This window comes from Sinocyclocheilus anshuiensis, unplaced genomic scaffold (assembly GCF_001515605.1).
Source record: "Sinocyclocheilus anshuiensis isolate Anshui unplaced genomic scaffold, SAMN03320099.WGS_v1.1 scaffold128, whole genome shotgun sequence".
Lineage (NCBI taxonomy): Eukaryota > Metazoa > Chordata > Actinopteri > Cypriniformes > Cyprinidae > Sinocyclocheilus > Sinocyclocheilus anshuiensis.
The window spans coordinates 190,678-206,733 of record NW_015555710.1 but is presented as its reverse complement, the minus strand read 5'-3'; the positions used below and the strand labels follow the sequence as shown (position 1 = coordinate 206,733).

At 34.9% G+C, this 16,056-nt stretch overlaps 1 protein-coding gene across 1 annotated transcript in view; it reads left to right on the top strand.

Moving 5' to 3' along the window:
* adgrl3.1 (adhesion G protein-coupled receptor L3.1) overlaps positions 1 to 16,056 on the top strand; it is a 119,354-nt gene that overhangs the window by 92,274 nt on the left and 11,024 nt on the right. Inside the window, 9 exon segments of the mRNA XM_016464929.1 lie at positions 133 to 255; positions 342 to 547; positions 659 to 835; positions 3,986 to 4,195; positions 4,591 to 4,811; positions 8,054 to 8,120; positions 9,498 to 9,589; positions 12,847 to 13,015; positions 13,326 to 13,354. Of these exon segments, the coding sequence (XP_016320415.1) occupies positions 133 to 255; positions 342 to 547; positions 659 to 835; positions 3,986 to 4,195; positions 4,591 to 4,811; positions 8,054 to 8,120; positions 9,498 to 9,589; positions 12,847 to 13,015; positions 13,326 to 13,354 (1,294 nt within the window).

The following is a 16,056-nucleotide window of genomic DNA, read 5'->3' as shown; positions in this document are numbered from 1 at the left end:
ATATAAATAAATAGACTGTTTTATCAGTATTTTTTCACAGTTTCTGTTTTCCACTAGAAAAGAGTTAAACTTACAGTTCCTCCAGTCTGATAGGGGGCAGCATTTAATTGTGAGCTTGTTTATGTTTTGCAGAACTGGAGGTGGCACGTCTAAGTACAGATGTTAATCTGGTTGATCTAATCTTCCCTCAATCTGGACTAACCGGCAACTCCATTCATCTCTCCGCCAACACACTCAAACAGCAAGGACGCAATGGTAATTCGTCTTTGTCCATCTGCCTCTGTCTAATTCCCTATCTGTCACTTTCCAGACTGACCGCTTGTGTGTTTTCTATTCCTCAGGTGAGATCCGCATGGCGCTTGTTCTCTATAAGAACCTCGGTCAATACCTGTGCACGGAGAACGCTAGCGTGCGTCTGGGCAGTGTAGCGGCCTATCCAAACTATTCCCTGATAGTCAACTCACCTGTTATTACAGCAGCTATTAATAAAGACAATAACAAGGTCTACCTGTCTGAACCTGTGGTCTTCACTGTCAAACACATACAGGTAATTATATACTCGTACAATTTCATCTTTCAGGATCTTTTCTGTGTGTATTTCCGTCACTATAATTTTTAACTCATACAAGAGTTTATGATGTGCATCTCCTCATTCCAGCAGTCGGAAGAGAACTTCAATCCGAACTGCTCTTTTTGGAGTTACTCCAAACGCACTATGACGGGATATTGGTCCACTCAGGACTGCAGACTACTCGGCACCAACCGCACTCACACCTCCTGTTCCTGCACACACCTCACTAACTTTGCAGTGCTTATGGCCCACGTGGAAGTCAAGGTATGTCTCACACTTATTTTATCAATGCTCATCTCATCAATGAGTACTAATGAAAATTTATATTGACTAAGGATTTCTTGATTTGTGACCCTGGACCACAAAACCAATCATAACGGTCAATTTCAGCATCTGATCATCTGAAAGCTGAATAAGATTTCCATTGATGTATGGTTTGTTAGGATAGGACAATATTTGGCCGAGACACAACTATTTGAATATCTGAAATCTGAGGGTGCAAAAAAATCAAAATATAGAGAAAATCATCTTTAAAGTTGTCCTAATTAAATCCTTAGCAATGCATATTACTAATAAAAAAATAAGTTTTGATATATTTACAGTAGGAAATTTACAAAATATCTTCATTGAACATGATCTTTACTTAATATCCTAATAATCAAAAATCAATAATTTTGACCCATACAATATATTGTTGGCTATTGCTACAAATATACCCCAGCGACTTAAGACTGGTTTTGTGGTCCAGGGTCTCATTTGTTATTCGGATGACAACAATATGGCAAGAAGAAGAAAAAAACACTATATTTCAATATATATTAATGACACAAAATATTAACAGGTCCTTTAAAAAAAATAAAAATAAAGGGTACTTGCTATTCAGAATGTTACAGTTTAACACATTCCCATGCACCAGTGTTATTTTAGTATTATTTATATACTATTGTAGTATTTATTAATATTTTCAGTTAGCTTTTATTTTTATATTACAATTTTACTTTTAATTTTGTTATGTGCTTTTGTCATTTTTATTATTTTTCATGTTTCTGTTTAGCTTTATTTTTAACGTGAATTGATTCATTTCTTTGACTTAAATTTCAGTCAACTTTAGTCATCTTAAACTTATTTCAGTGAGTATTTCATTTCATATTTAAGTTTTAATATTTCTATTTTATTTTAGCTTTATTTGAATTAAAAGAAACATTTTGAATAGTTTTAATAGGTTTTAGTTAAATAGTTTTAGTCAACAATAAATAGTTTCAGATTTAAGTTTTAATGTTTCTATTTTATTTTAGCTTTATTTCAATAAAAACATTTTAATAGTTTTTATTTAAATAGTTTTTAAGCTAACAATAACAACACTGACTGTTTTGCACATTATCATCACGCAATTTCAGTCAGTAAAATGGACATCTCATTTTCTCCTCCAACTTCAAAATCGTCCTACATCGCTGTTTTACCATTTTTCGTAAAGGGAGTTTGACCTTCTTTAGGTTAGGTTAGGTTAACTTTATTTGTCTCCCATGGGAGAAATTTGGCTTGGAAAAAGGGCATGCTGCACAAAAAGACATAACATAAAAGACATATTAACATATATAAAAAATACTCAAAGTGCATGTTCACTTTGTAAACACTGGGTCGGTACTTCTGCAGCGATGTAGGACGATTTTGAAGTTGGAGGAGAAAATGAGATGGGAGTTTTTCGAAATACCCTAACTGTCATTAACTTTGTAGTAGTTCTGTTGAGAATGGAATACTTTACAGCTTACCTGAGATTTACAACCAGACCCAGTATAAAAATTTGAACTGCACTCACTAGCACTGCAATAGGGTTACGTCATCCGCCACTAAGAGAGACCTCACAGGTCTCCTGAAGCCATTCGGCTCTTCCCTTGGGCTGTAAGACTGTATAATGTGTTATCTCAGTGAGGACACTCACACTCATTGCTCACTCTCTCTCAACGTGCACACACACACACACACACACACACACATAAAATCAGTAATAAATGGACAAAAACAGACATGGAAAGCCCAAACATAGTGTGAACTAATATGTTGTACATGCATGAACATGTCATGGCGTTAATACTTGTGTGTGCATGTCAACAGAAGATGGCCGAAATGATTTATGCACAAAACGTAAAGGCGAAAGGTCAAGATATACATAAATGTAAATGTTGTGTGCAGAGAGGATTGACCTTAAACATTCACACACGCACATCGTTTGGACCCACACCCTTGAGGCTGAATTAATGGATGTTGCGTATACATATGAATGATTAATAAAACCATTTAGTGTGTGTACTTGTGTGTGTGCAGGCTTGACTGCACACATTCACTGAACACCGAGTCTTGTCATAGCCGCAGTGCTCCAAATTTCTCACACTACCGCTGAAATGAATGGGCCGTTCTGACCCAGACCCAGGCCCACAATCTGTGGCTCCACAGAAATGGAATGCTCATCATTCACAATGTGACACAATATGTACAATCATTATATATGTGTATTAATTTCAGCTGCCAAAAAGATTACTATCAGCGGTGTTTATCAAAGTGTATTTCTCCACTACTGTAAATTAATGCAGAAAATTTAAAGAAAATTTCATCTGGGCCCTCGGTAGAACACATGAATGCATCTTCCTGTCTGAACTCTACCAGTGAGGAACTTCCTTAGTAGGGATGGGCTTTTTGAGAAGTTTTGTAGTTGAATACAAATAAAAAAATGTTACATTTACACATTTTACACCAATGCAACGTGATGCTAGTGATTCTTTTCTTTTGAAGAGCTAAAATAATAATCAATTATATATTTTTACACAATCGTTCAAAGATTTGGGGTCAGCAAGATTTTTTTTTTAAAGAAATAAGTGCCTTTATTCAGCATGGATGAATTAAATTGGTGTGACAGTAAAGAAAATATATATAAAATAATAAACACAATAATACAAAAGATTTCTGTTAAAAAGCTGTTCTTTCAAACATCTATTCATCAGAATCCCTAAAAAAGTATGATTGGTTCCCACAAAAATATTAAGCAGCACAACTGTTTTCAACTGTGATAAGACATGTTTTTGAGCATTTCTGAAGGATCATCTGATGCTAAAGACTGCAATAGAAAACCGTTATTTTAAATTGTAATAATATTTCATAATTTTTAGTTTTTACAGTATATTTAATCAAATAAATGCAGCCTTGGTGAACCTAAGAGACTTTAAAAAAAAACATAAAAAAAACCTTTACAACCTCAATCACAAACAACAGTAGTGTATGTAACAGGATTACTCTGTTTGTAAGGCTGCTGCTATTTACACCACACACAAATGGAAAGTTAGTATTTTATACTTCACCTAAGGTAGTAGATATGGACTTTGACTAACATCCTTCTGTCCTTCGTCTCTCTCTGTTTCTCAGAAAGCGGACCAGGTGCATGAGCTGCTGTTGGACGTCATAACGTGGGTGGGGATCCTGCTGTCTCTGGTCTGCCTGCTCATCTGCATCTTCACCTTCTGTTTCTTCCGCGGTCTCCAAAGCGACAGGAACACCATCCACAAGAACCTCTGCATCTCCCTCTTTATTGCCGAAACACTCTTCCTCACTGGAATCAACCGTGCAGACCAGCCCGTACGACACACACACACCAGCTCCGTATGGAAAGCACCACATATACACACTTGATGGATTTAGATTTATTGCAGAACACACACACTATTCCTTAAGTTGTTAAATTGGGCACCTGGCTCTTGTTAATTACATAAATGGAGAGGGTCTTTGACCTCTCGTTAATAACAAAAATCTCATTGTATCCTCAGAGAGAGACAAAGAGAGAGTGAGAGAGGAGAATATAAGCAAAGACAAATGGAAAACGACAAAGATAAAATGCAGGAAATCCGTCGGGAAATTTCTGAAGTGATAACAGAACAGACTGTTAAGACTCAAAGCAGAGAGTCACAGATCACACAGATGCTGGTAGATAGTTACAGCACCTTTTGTGCTTAGCGTGTATGTCTTTGTTACAGATCGTCTGTGCGGTGTTTGCGGCTCTGCTGCATTTCTTCTTCTTGGCTGCATTTACATGGATGTTTCTGGAAGGCGTACAGCTGTACATCATGCTGGTGGAAGTGTTCGAGAGCGAGTACTCGCGCACCAAGTACTTCTATCTCACTGGATACGGAGTGCCTGCTGTTATAGTGGCTGTGTCTGCCGCCGTGGACTATCGCAGCTATGGAACCGAAAGAGTGTATGTATATGGCAGATACAATTGGCAATATAATGCGCTTAAAAAAAACAAAAAAACATTTCCACCATTATTGCTCAAGAAAGATTAAACATGCACCATGTGTTGACAGTATGTGCCATTAAACAGCCTTTTCAGAGACATTTTAACAGTAAAACAATTATAAATCACCAACAGCAAAAATGTAAACAGTAAGATAAAATGTTTCAAAAATGAACAAAAATGGCAAAACTTTGTTATAGCACACACACTGTATGTGTATGTATGAAAAAAAAAAGATACAAAGCTGTCACTGTAAGGTGCAAAAGCTACTTCTTTGTACATTTTTAATCCTTAAAGGTACACATCAGTATTTTAAAAGTACATATTTGTACCTTATGACAGTTTTGGGCCCTTTTTCTGAGAGTGTCTGTAGTTGCCAGATAATATGACACTGTGGTTTTATTGTGTTCACTTGTTTATACAACAGCTATTACAAATATTTTAGTTTGAAGGGCAAAATTAATTTAAAACAGAAAAAATCTAATTGAAGAGAGCTTTGAAAGACACCTTTTGAGAGAAAACACATTTATGCAATTGGACTTTTGACTCAAAACCTTTTAGTTAAACAGTTTACCCTACATAATTAAAAGTACACTTATTTTACATAATTATTCCACACAATGTTTACACAAAATAATCCTCTAGAAAAGAAATAAATAACTTAAAAATAAAAATCCACTAGAAATTAAATAAAGGCATTGCTAATTATTCATTGAGAGAGCTTTCAGTAGATTTTGGAACTGACATAAGGGGGAGGTAACACTTTAATTGGCCAAGCAGACATAAGTATCAGCCAGTTAATCTGTCTGGCCAATGTATTGGTCTATCACTAGTGTGATGTCCAAAATGCATCTGTCGGCTTCCAATTTTGCTTGCAAAGACCCAGTTGCCTTCTTACGAGCAATTTTGCTTAACGGTTAAGGAAGATTGTAGGTTCAATCCCAGGATTTAGTGACAGAGGAAAAGAGTTACTGAGATCACAGACGTGCTCTATTAGCACAGTGCCCTTGAGCAAGACACATCACAGCAGACTGCTCAAGGGGGAATGGCTATGCAATTAGTGCCCTGAAAGTCACTTTGGATAAAAACACAACTGCTTTGTTGCAAATGACTTCATGAGCACAAATAACTTGACTCAAATCAATTATTAATTCACTCATTAAAGGGATAGTTCACCAAAAAATACAAACTCTGTCATCATGTACTTACCCTCATGCCATTACAAATTCATATAATAATATTTGAATAATGTTTCAGCTGTTTTGTCCTTGAAATAAAGGTCAGGGGGGTCCAAAACATTAATATTTCTCTCTCTCTCTCTCTCTCTCTCTCTCTCTCTTTCTTTTTATATTAAAAGAAATTTATATGTTTATTTATCAATTACACATTAAGTTGACCAAAAGTAACAGTAAAAACATTTGCATAGTTAAAAAAGATTGTTCTTTTGAACTTTCTATTCATCAAAGAATCCTGAAAAAAATGTATCACAACACTGATAAGAAGAAATGTTTCTTTAGCATCAAATCAGCAGAAATGAATGTTTATTTAGCAATTACACATTAAGTTGATCAAAAGTAACAGTAAAAACATTTACATAGTTACAAAATGCTGTTCTTTTGAACGTTCTATTCATCAAAGAATCCTGAAAAAAATTTATCAAAACATTGATAATAAGGAGAAATATTTCTTTAGCATCAAATCAGCATGAATGATTCATTTCTGAAGGATCATGTGACACTGAAGAATGGAGTAATGGCTGCTGAAAATTCAGCTTTTCCATCACAGGAATAAATTATATTTTAAAATATAGAAATTATTTTAAACTGTAATAATATTTCAGAATATGTCTCTTTTTTACTGTACAGTATGTTTGATCAAATAAATGCAGCCTTGGTGAGCACAAGAGACTTTCAAAAACATTGACAAAAATCTTACCCACCCCAAACTTTACTGTAACAGTACAGTAAGTACACCAAATATTAAATTAAAGACATGCCATCTAAAATAAGACATGTCATCTAAAAACATGCTTCTCTCTTTGATAGCAATAAGCCACAAAATTACTTGACTTGTGATCAGTGAGTGGAGGAAATCAGAAATCCCTCTAATGCTGTCTACTCCAGCAAAATGTTTTGCAAGTGCCAAGCGCATCAGATCAGGTTGTACTGAAAGTCGCCTGTGCGTTCATGAGTTCTGAAATGGGCAAAATGGTGAAATTGCCCTAATTCATATTCATAAAGAAACTTGTTCAGCTGGCATCACTGCAGTTAGTGGCCAGACACAGCCGTAAGGGATGTTCACTCAGATAAATATTTCAGCAAAAATCATAATTTAAAGATGAGATGCTGAATGTGGCATGTGAATAAGTGGTGGTCACTCATGCACAAAGTCTCACCAGACCACAGAATTAGGTCACACTCATTTAAAAGCTAGAAATGAATCGAAGGGAGGGAGGGAGGGAGAAGAATACTATTTTACTGCATATCCTGTTAACCTGAGCCAACACTGGAGATCTAAACAAGGGTGAAGGGATCCTTATGCAGGGAAAACATGGCCGTGCCACTTTTAGAATATTCGTCCCTCCACTTTTTGGCAGATAATCAGTGCTTTTCATGCCTTAATGTGTCCCCCACACTTGCAAATTTTTTCTACACCTCTATATAAATACCATGGTAGAGAGGAGCATAAATTAAGGTGTTGTCATGGCAGATGGTTGGTGAAATCAGTGCCAGGCTGGTAAGAGCAAAAATATAGCACAAAGAGCATGTCTGCGTGGCCTAATCCCAGCACACATGAATTGAAATTCCTAAAATATTTATAATCCTATTTGGTTTCTGCATTCTCTAGCATATGGTATCTGTTCTTTAAAGAGGGAGCATGTCTGACTGTGTTGGTGGCCTGGAACACACACACATATACACACACACTCTAACAGCGATGCTTCCACTCCTGCTGGGCTGTAGAGGTGATTTCAGTATAGCAGAGATGAAGATTTTAATAATTCAGCTCTGGGTTGTCAGTCACCCCTTGAGATTCCAAACGTTCCATGGCCAATGAGCCTGTTCTGAATGCGATGATCAACCAAACACAAGAACATAATGTGAACATTCCTTCCTGGAACTTAAACTTGCTTTGATCTTAATTGGAGAGGGTTGGAAATCAGTTTCATTTGAAAATCTCTCTCTTGCTCTCTTTCTGTGTAGGTGCTGGCTACGGTTGGATACTTACTTTATCTGGAGTTTCATTGGGCCTGCTACTCTCATCATCATGGTGAGTTTAACACACACACTGGGGGTTTAGAGAATGATAGAGCAAAGCCAATTCCACACTGGCGCACACACACCCACACGGGGGGTTTAGATAATGGTCTGTCGAGGGCATTTTCCCAATTACGGGAAAGTCACAGTCACCCCACCAGACAAGCTGAGCATCCCCATTGCTATATATAGAGAAAGATGGAGTGTGTGTGTATGTGTGTGTAAGTTGGGTTTGCTTTATCTTGATTGTTTATTGTGTATATTTCAGAATTTTTAGCGGTGTTCTGATTTGGAATGTGCTGAAATTTTGTGAGAAAATAGGCTGAAATCTCAGCTGAAACACTGATTTAAGAACAAGTCAGACAACCAATTTTTTTTTTTACGATTTTTTTTTTTTTTTCACTTTATTAGTATAGGACGGTATAGAAGTGACAGGGAGCAAAGTGGGAGAGCGAGAGAGGGGGGTGAGAAGCCACTCTGGAAAAGAGATGCACATGGACAAAAATTTTAAACATTTATGCAGTTTACATTTGTTTGTTTTTTTCTAATTGTGTATACATAATGTCTGACATAATTCAAACACAATTATATATATATGAAATATATCATTAAAACAAAAAATACAATGTGTGTGTATAGATAGATAGGTAGGTAGGTAGGTAGGTAGATAGATAGATAGATAGATAGATAGATAGATAGATAGATAGATAGATAGATTTCCCCTTGCATATTGGTTGTTTAATGCAATGATTTTCTGTTCGCGAACAGGTTGTACACATGCACTTATTTTGTACAGTACTGTACGTGCATTATACAAACAGTGAGATATTAACCTACATATCTTATGCAATATACTGTAGGGTGAAGAAGTGCTTGTATAGAAAAAAAATCAGTTTGGGAGTTATTGTGATTTTCTCTTGCACATAATAATGTGTGCAAGATCTGTTTGGAATAGGCAATATCACATTTATCAAAAAACAGTAACAGATGCATAAATGCTGTTCTATACTGTTATCAATTTATTTAATAACTATATATACCATTGTTTTTTCCCAAACAAAGGCTTGTTTAATTATTTCAATTATTTAATTTAAAATGAGCATTTTCAGATTAATTGGCTCCATAATGTTCATTTTGGTGCACCACTAGTTCCCATGATAAAATTGTGATTTTCAGGCTTAGAAAAGCATGGAGAAAGGTGAATCCTCCATTGAGCTATTCTGCGTCATTTTATTCATTTAAATCTGTTCATTCCAAATTCATTTCTGATATACAAGTGAGAATATGCTCAGTAAGGATTTCAGAAATCACAAATGAATGGCAAGGTCCTCTTTTATAGTTTTAAATAGTTATTGCATTTGTATCATGCATTTATTGTTTTGTGTTGCAGCTAAATGTTATTTTCCTGGGCATTGCACTATATAAGATGTTTCACCACACAGCGATTCTCAAGCCTGACTCCGGTTGCCTGGACAACATCAAGTAAGGCATTTATTCTGAGTTTCAATGTGTGTGTGCTTTATTGCTTTTCTTGCTTACACTGCGACTGTCTTTATTTTCACTAAACACGCAATTGTCCTTTAATTCTGGACCGTTCCTTAGAGGTGTTTAAATGAGAAGAATGTTCTACTGCCTATCTAAAGTTAGATGAAGTTTAAAGTGTCTTTTATCTGTCATTTTCTCCTTGATGTTTAAGTTCTGATGGGACCGAATCAGTAATGATTAAAAAAAATAAAATAAATAAATAAACATAAACCGCATTCCCTGCGCTATTTATTCAAATGAAGTCAGCATCATCTTTAAGAGCTAGGACACTTGGGGCTGGCATATCAGGGTGTACTGATACACAGCCAGTAATGTGGGGGATCAGAAAGTGTGTAATGCACAGTGTGTAGCATGTCTCATCTATACACTACAGCCCACTGGCAGACAGTACATACTGAATCTAGGTTAGTTAGCATATTTCAGTAATTGATTATTCTTTTTGATGTTCAGAACACAGGCAGAGGAGTCACTGTTTAAAACTGTGACCCAAATGTGGAAATTCTGCACAAATATTCATGTTATACAACTGTTACAGTACTCTTATTTGATTGGACAAGTGACATTCCAGAAACACTGATATGTAGTACAACAGCAGTGGGACTTTCCAAACTGTCAATTTGTACATTAGTGTTAGGGATTTTCAGGTTACATCGATGCGCTATTTTAATGGTTCAAAACTGTGATTCATTTTGAGTGAGTCATTGAATCATTTACTCAACCAAATTGTTAAAAAGCACTGATTAATTCAAGAATGTTATATAAGTGTTATATTTGAGTATTATTCATATACTATTACTGATTTTATTTAACAATTTATTTTGAATTGGCTTTTATTTTTATCTGTCAGTTTTGATTTTAGTTAATTTTTTTATTTTAGTTTTAGTTAACAACTGAAACAAACTGAGTATTGTTCACAGCCATGCAACGGATGATTCTGTTTCAGCTTCTTTGGAACTGTCTTCATGGGAGAACAAAGTTACTAAATATTAACTTCTACAATTAACAGTTAAAAAACCTGTTCACCATGTTTACAAGTTTGCAAAACTTTATTATAAACAGCTATAGTACCACCAAAAGTATTTCGATCTTTCAACCACACTTAAAAATATACAAATGTCAGTACATTAAATAATAAAAACCTGTTGCCAATGTCATTTAAACACTAATTAAATTGTAATGTGTAACTATATATTTCCATTCAAATGTTTGAAGTCAGTAAGATTTTTTTATTGTTTTTGAAAGAAGCCTCATCCAGAAAGAAAGAAGGCTCACCAAGGCTGCTTATATTTGATCAAAAACAGTGAAAACCATAATATTATGAAATGTTATTACAATTTAAAATAACAGTTTTGTGGTGCATTTCTGGGATGCATTTTTTTTTTTAGGATTTTGATGAATATAAAAGTTCAAAAGAACTACATTTATTTGAAATAGAAATATTTTGTAACAGTGTAAATGTCCTTACTGTCACTTTTGAGCAGTTGAATTTGTCCTTGCTGGATAAAAGTACACATTTCTTTCAGATAATAACAAAAATCTTACTGACCTCAAAGTTTGAATGGTGGTGTGTGTGTGTGTATATCTCTGTCTTTATATATATTTGTATAATATTTCCACACAGTGGGAAAAACTCAGGTTTTTGTGTCTATGGCAACTGTGCACTCTCATATACCTAACAGAAGAGCTTTTCTTCTCACTATAAAGTACATACTATAGCCCTGTTGCCATTATCTAACCCTAACCTTACTACTATAAGTCTCTTTGTCACCAAATCAGTAACAGAAAAAAATACTTTTTAATGAGCTGAGAGAAATGCCTCTGCTAGCACAGGATACAAGATGGCCGATTTAATAAAGTAAAAGTTAAGTTAGAAAATCAGGCCCAGTCAAAAATGTAGCCTCAGCACAAAATTCCATTCAAAGTTCTGAAGCTGCCGTGCATAGAATAGATTATCTCGGCTCCTGCAAGGCTATTGGCTACTGAGAGCTTAACCCCACCTACCATCACAGCTCTCACGTTATCATAAGGTGCAAGGGCTGCTAAACGTACTTGCAGTCTGGCTGTTGTTGTTGTTGTTGTTTTTTTCCGTCTTATACCATCACATTCCATACCCCAATATGTACATTTGTGTCGACTGAGAAAATTCAACCATATTTCACCATCATTATCATAAGTAGAAGTTTTCATTTTATTTGTTTGTGTTGAGTTTGTTTTGTTTTATTTATGATGTTTATGAATCATTCATCAGCCTCATCTGTCTTTTTTTCTTTGTTGTTTCCTTTTCCATCCTTTTTTTCTCTTTTACATTTCAGCATTCTGTTGAGGCATGGCTTGTTATGGATAGTCACTGGTAAGAGTCTCCAGCCAATCAGAGTGCCAGTTCTGTGAATCACGCATTCTGATTGGAGTGTTTAGCTGTGTAGTACCTCCACTGTTTGATTGATTCTCTGAATGTTAAAATTATTTAAGTGATTCATCAATTCTCCAGTGTGGCTCTTTGAAATGAACAATGTAATTATAATTCTTCATGAGTGCGTTCTCTCTCTGCATCAGTTCCGAGTTGGTTCAAAATCAATATATCTGTCTGTCTGTCTGTCAGTCTTTCCATGTTGATCCACCATTATTTATTTATTATTATTGTCTCTGATGGAAACAATAATTCATATTTACTGTCTCTCTGCATATCGTCTCAAAAGTTTCTCCCTGTCTTTCTGTACGTCTGTCTCTCTCTTTCTCTGTCTAATACTTTCTAATGATCTTGTTTCAGTGCCAAACATTAGCCTGTCACATTAGCGCAGTTCACAGTATAAATGGGTTGCAAGCTTAATATGTGTGAGTCTAAGTGTGTGTGTGTGTGTGTGTGTGTGTATATGTGTGTGAATGACCCCAAAGACTAAATTACATCACTAAATGAGTGTGAGACTCAGTGCTAAGTACAGACTAGTAGATATTATGGCTGGAGCCAGCTTGACATTTGACTGCTGTAGAATAAAGCCTTTCTCTGAGACAGTTTATAATCGGATCCTACTATTGTCAAACTGAGGAAACAGATACAGTCCAATAAAATAACATAACATTTTAATATACTTAGATCATATAAACTAGCTGGGGTCATACATGTGTCGAATGTGTGTGAGTGAGTGAGAGTTATGCACTTGATCTGTTTAATTTATCTTTATCTCTCTCTCTCTTAGGTCCTGGGTTATAGGTGCCATAGCTCTGCTGTGTCTGCTGGGGCTGACCTGGGCATTTGGACTGATGTATATCAATGAGAGTACAGTCATCATGGCTTACCTCTTCACCATCTTTAACTCGCTGCAGGGAATGTTCATCTTCATATTTCACTGCATCCTGCAGAAGAAGGTGACACACACAAACGCAAATTCACTTAAGTGTGCTTCTTCAATTAGTGGCACTTTTGACTACTTGACATTTTGAAAAATTAAACTTTTTCAAGCTGTTTGTTATGCATTTATCACATTAGATCATGGCCTTGATCAAGCTTCGATTGATCGAGTGGGTTTTTTATATTGTGTGTGATGCTAATGCAATTTTTCAGTTTTTAGCGAAAAACAAGTTTGCTACTAGTGAATAAGTTTAAACTAAAATAGTTGTTTCTTAATTCTCAAATACTAACTAGGTTGGAAATGGCACCTACTGAAGCTACTCTCAGATCAGGGTGTAAAAAGAATATTAAAAATGATTTTACATAAAGAATCCTGAAAAAAAAACTTGAGGACCTAATCAGCATATTAGTATGATTTCTAAAGGATCATGTGACACTGAAGACTGGATTAATGGCTGCTGAAAATTCAGCTTTGTCATCACAGGAATAAATTACATTTTAAAATAGAAATTATTTTAAACTGTAATAATATTTTAATAATAATATTTTTATTATTAAAATAAATAATAAAAATATTATTTTTTTATTATTTATTTTAATAAATAATATTAACATATTTAATATTTTACATATTTTAAAATATTAAAATATTTAAAATATTATAATATTTTTTTGATTTGGATCAAAATCAAACTTTTTAATGAGCTGAGAGAAATGCCTCTGCTACCCCCCCCCAAAAAAAAAAAGAACAGTAGTGTATATAAAACGTTCTTATTGAAAAGTGCAAGTAGAATTCCCTGATTTTCTTTATAAATATAAAATAAATATAATTTTTATTATAATTTAATCTTAAAAATCTGGTAAAATTAAGGCCATGATGAAAATCAGATACATTTGAATATGTCCTCTAAAGCTAGAAAGATTATTTTTTAAATCATCCTAGCTGACAGAAAAATTCCCCTAATTTGAAGAATCATCCATGTATGTTATGCAAACATCTGCAGTATTGCAATCACGTGCACATACGCATACTGAGGCTCAATTGACCTCTTTCCTGGGCATTTTTACTAAGGGTTTACTGGCCTCTCATTAGTAATGATCTCATTAATCAACCCTTCTGTCACATGCATGCTCAATTAGATACCCTCAGCTCATCAGATTTATTTAGCTCATGATAGATTTGAAACCTTTTAATTATCTGATGGCCGACCGGTGGATTGCTTCCAGAGTCATTTAGCATGAAAATGCTCATATCCACATTACACTGGTGCATTTTAGCTGTAAAGGGAAACAGATATTGATTCAAGAAAAATAGTATGTGTATGTGTGAATATTTCTATCATGTATTGACAGACAGAAAGATCGGACTGTTGTGGAATTTGATTATGTATTCCGCTAACCAACCTTTCACATTAAACAGATGTGCGTGCAGGCAACTTCTAAGCCAAAAGTGGGTGATTTTAGAGATTTTTGGCTAATCTACCCATCTACCTAATGGATCTGAACACTATATATATATATATATATATATATATATATATATATATTCTCTCAAAGACCCACAAGAAGCTGTTTTTACAAGACAAGGGACTGATCTAGGCTTATTTGGGTTTTGTGGAGACAGCAGTGATTTAAATCAAAAGCTGTAAATCCTGTTTTGTTGAGGTCTTTGAGGAGTTGGGTGTGCCGTCATCCATAGAGACGGAGGAATAAAACCATTGGATTTTATTTGGCCGATCTTTGAGAGTTTTCTTTCAACAGCTGTGCAAACAATAACATAGCGTCCATGTTAACAACATTAAAAATCAATTATAGCTGTATTATTGCTGATACAACGGGGAATGTTGTACTGATATTGGTCATTATTGTTATTATGTTTAGATTTTTGGATGGAGCAATACAAGTTTTGGTCCTTGTTGTTTGAGAATTGAGGTAAAGGTTGTGATGTTGAATGTATGTGTGTTTTTCCTGATTAAGATTACAGCGTTAGGAAGGTCGTCCAGCATGCTAACTATTGAAGTCATGTAAGTGATATATGAGGGTTCCTACCATGCCACGAAAGTTCACTTTGCCGTTCACAAGCACGCACGCACACACACACACGCGTGCGCGCACACGCTTGCACAGACACACTGTATCCTGCAGGAACTAAGATGAACCCAGTAAACTCTTTAACACAAGGACACAAGGAGTGGCCAATCGATTAAAAAAATGTAATCTAATTACAAGAAATGCTGACTAATTAATCAAATCACAATTAATCAAATACTTCAATATTTGCTAAGGGAATCTCCCAAATGAAGGATAATGTAACTATCAAGTAGAAAACAACTTTTTCCTATTAATCATTATTTTTAGTAGTGAAAACCATTTTTAAATAATCATAAGATACAAATATGCAATAATTACAAGATACAAATATCATTAATTATTAATTCACAATAAATATCATTAAGTTTTGGCAAGTCATATCACAATACATTTTACAACCTGAACTAACCACAAAAAATATGAAAAGGAGTTTGATTTCAGAACTTGAAAACATGCTTGTCATAGAAGAGGTGTCATGTATGACTTGCATATGCACTTTTGAATAAATTAATAGATTTAAAATTTCTTCAGTTTATGTCTCAGCTGTTTAATCGTTTTGTCTTCATAAAAATATTTACACAAGAAATTTGCTGTAAATAAAAGCAGTTGAATGTTAATGTTTATAGACACACACAATATATATATATATATGAGCAATATCACTCGAGTACGAGAGCGATACCGGCTCTATATCAGCATGGCTGTGATTAGGCCAGAGGCAATCGTATCAAGAATTCGTATTAGAATTCGTATCAAGGGCATGTGCTGCTTCAGTTAGGTTATTAGTGAGAAATAATGAGGTTATAAGAGAGAAACAATGCGGCAAGACGTGCATCCAAATGAGAGAGAGACCGCGAAGCTAGACGCTTCTTCTTATATTAACTAACGTACTCTACGCATCCAAATGAGAGAGAGAGACCGCGAAGCTAGACGTTTCTTCTTATATTAACTAACGTACTCTACGATT